At 61.8% G+C, this 1846-nt stretch overlaps 1 protein-coding gene across 1 annotated transcript in view; it reads left to right on the forward strand.

The window, feature by feature from the left end:
* Positions 1–1846, forward strand: part of SGSM2 (small G protein signaling modulator 2) — a 33058-nt gene that overhangs the window by 22582 nt on the left and 8630 nt on the right. Inside the window, exons 13-16 of the mRNA XM_015566813.1 lie at positions 633–697; positions 788–933; positions 1424–1552; positions 1764–1843. Coding sequence (XP_015422299.1) covers positions 633–697; positions 788–933; positions 1424–1552; positions 1764–1843 — 420 coding nt within the window. The remainder of the gene's footprint in view (positions 1–632; positions 698–787; positions 934–1423; positions 1553–1763; positions 1844–1846) is intronic.

Below are 1846 nucleotides of genomic sequence, written 5' to 3' on the forward strand. Positions count from 1 at the left end.
TGACTGGCAAGTTATTGAGTCTCTATAAGTCTCTATGTTTCTGAGCCTCAGTTTCCTGATCTGTAAAATGGGGCTCATACCACCTGCCTCCTAAGGCTCTTGTGAGACTAAATGAGGTATGTGACCATGGGAGTACCCAGAGCTGTGCCTGACACATAGGTGCTCAGGACTTGTGAGCTCCCCTTCCCAGTGTGGACACAGATCCTGTCATCAGGCTGTGTGTCCAGGGACACGCAGCAGACATCTGGGCCCCGGCCATGTTCCAGGAATGGCATGGGAATGGTGTTTGTGTGCCAGCACTTGATGCTCTTGCCGGCTGCTTGATCGGACCTGTTGCTTCTTTATACCTGCCACTCCTGATGACTCAGAGATGGTTCTCTCCATTTTTCACTTGAGGAAACCAAAATTCACTAACGTGAGGTGAAGTTAGTTGCCCAAGCTCCCCTGGGGGGTTGGAGGCCAGGTTGGACCCTCAGCCGCTCCGACCAGGGTGCTGGCAGCAACAGAGAGCCCACTGACATGCTGCGGGGCTATGGGTCCTGCTCGCCGCACCTGCTCCCCTCGGTGTCCTCACTTCTCACCCTCCTCCCAACGCAAGAGCCACAGCCCTCTGAGCCAGGTTGATCCCACAGGTTGCCCCTCAGGCTACTGTGTGAGAGCATGAAGAGGCAGATCGTGTCCCGGGCCTTCTACGGCTGTGAGTGTGGGGTGAGGTGGGGCCATGGGAGGCAGGGGCAGGGGGAGGCGTCCTGGTCATGGCCCCCCTGGCTCACCCCTCCACCCCCAGGGCTGGCATACTGCCGCCACCTGTCCACGGTGCGGACCCACCTGTCAGCGCTGGTGCATCACAACATCATCCCGCCCGCCCGCCCCCCAGGGGCCTCAGGGGGCCTCACCAAGGACGTGTGGAGCAAGTATCAGAAGGATGAAAAGGTACACACTCTGGGGGCCGGGGCCAGGGCCGGGTCAGGGGCGGAGGCGGGCAGCGATGGGTGCAGAGTGTCTGCTCTGGGCACAGCTGTCACAGGACCACTGGGCATACAGGTGAATCACAGCTGTGGTCGGGCTGACAGGCCTAGACTGATGGCCTTGGAGTGACCAGGTCATGGCGGACTCTCAGACAGCGGGGGCTGTGGGTTTCCCTGGGAAGGGCACTGGGCGGGGAGTCCGTTCTGCTCCCCCATTACCCCACAGCCTTGGGCAGATCTCTGCACCTCTCTGGGCTTCGCTTCTTCCCTGGAAGGAGGGGGGTGAAGTAGGTCCCAGCCAGCTCTGATGTGGGGTGGGGGGATGCGACTGCCCAACGCAGGGCCCCCCTGGGCTTCAGTGGTGACCCAGTCAGTTCCCAGCCCCAGCTCTCCCTGGGGTGGGTCACCTGGAGGGTGACTGCGGGGACTGCAGTCTCCGCTCCCTGGTCCCTCAGAACTACAAGGAGCTGGAGCTGCTGCGGCAGGTTTACTATGGAGGCGTGGAGCACGACATCCGCAAGGACGTCTGGCCCTTTCTGCTTGGCCACTACAAGTTTGGCATGAGCAAGAAGGAGATGGAGCAGGTAAGGGGAGCCTTTCCCGTGGGGTAGGGGGATGGGGAGTCGGGCCAAGGGACCCATCCAAGCTCAGTGGAAAGAAACATGGCAGGGGAGTGTTCACAGAGACACCCCACTGTCCTCGCTGCTGGGGCCCAGCCTCGTCCTCAGCTGTCCCAGCTCCTGCAGAGGAGGCCTGGGCACCCCTCCCCCATGGTCACGGTGTGTCCGAGTCCAGGTGGACGCAGTGGTGGCAGCGAGGTACCAGCGGGTGCTGGCGGAGTGGAAGGCCTGCGAGGTGGTGGTGAGGCAGCGGGAGCG

Source organism: Myotis davidii, unplaced genomic scaffold (assembly GCF_000327345.1).
Source record: "Myotis davidii unplaced genomic scaffold, ASM32734v1 scaffold363, whole genome shotgun sequence".
NCBI classification, from domain to species: Eukaryota; Metazoa; Chordata; class Mammalia; order Chiroptera; family Vespertilionidae; genus Myotis; species Myotis davidii.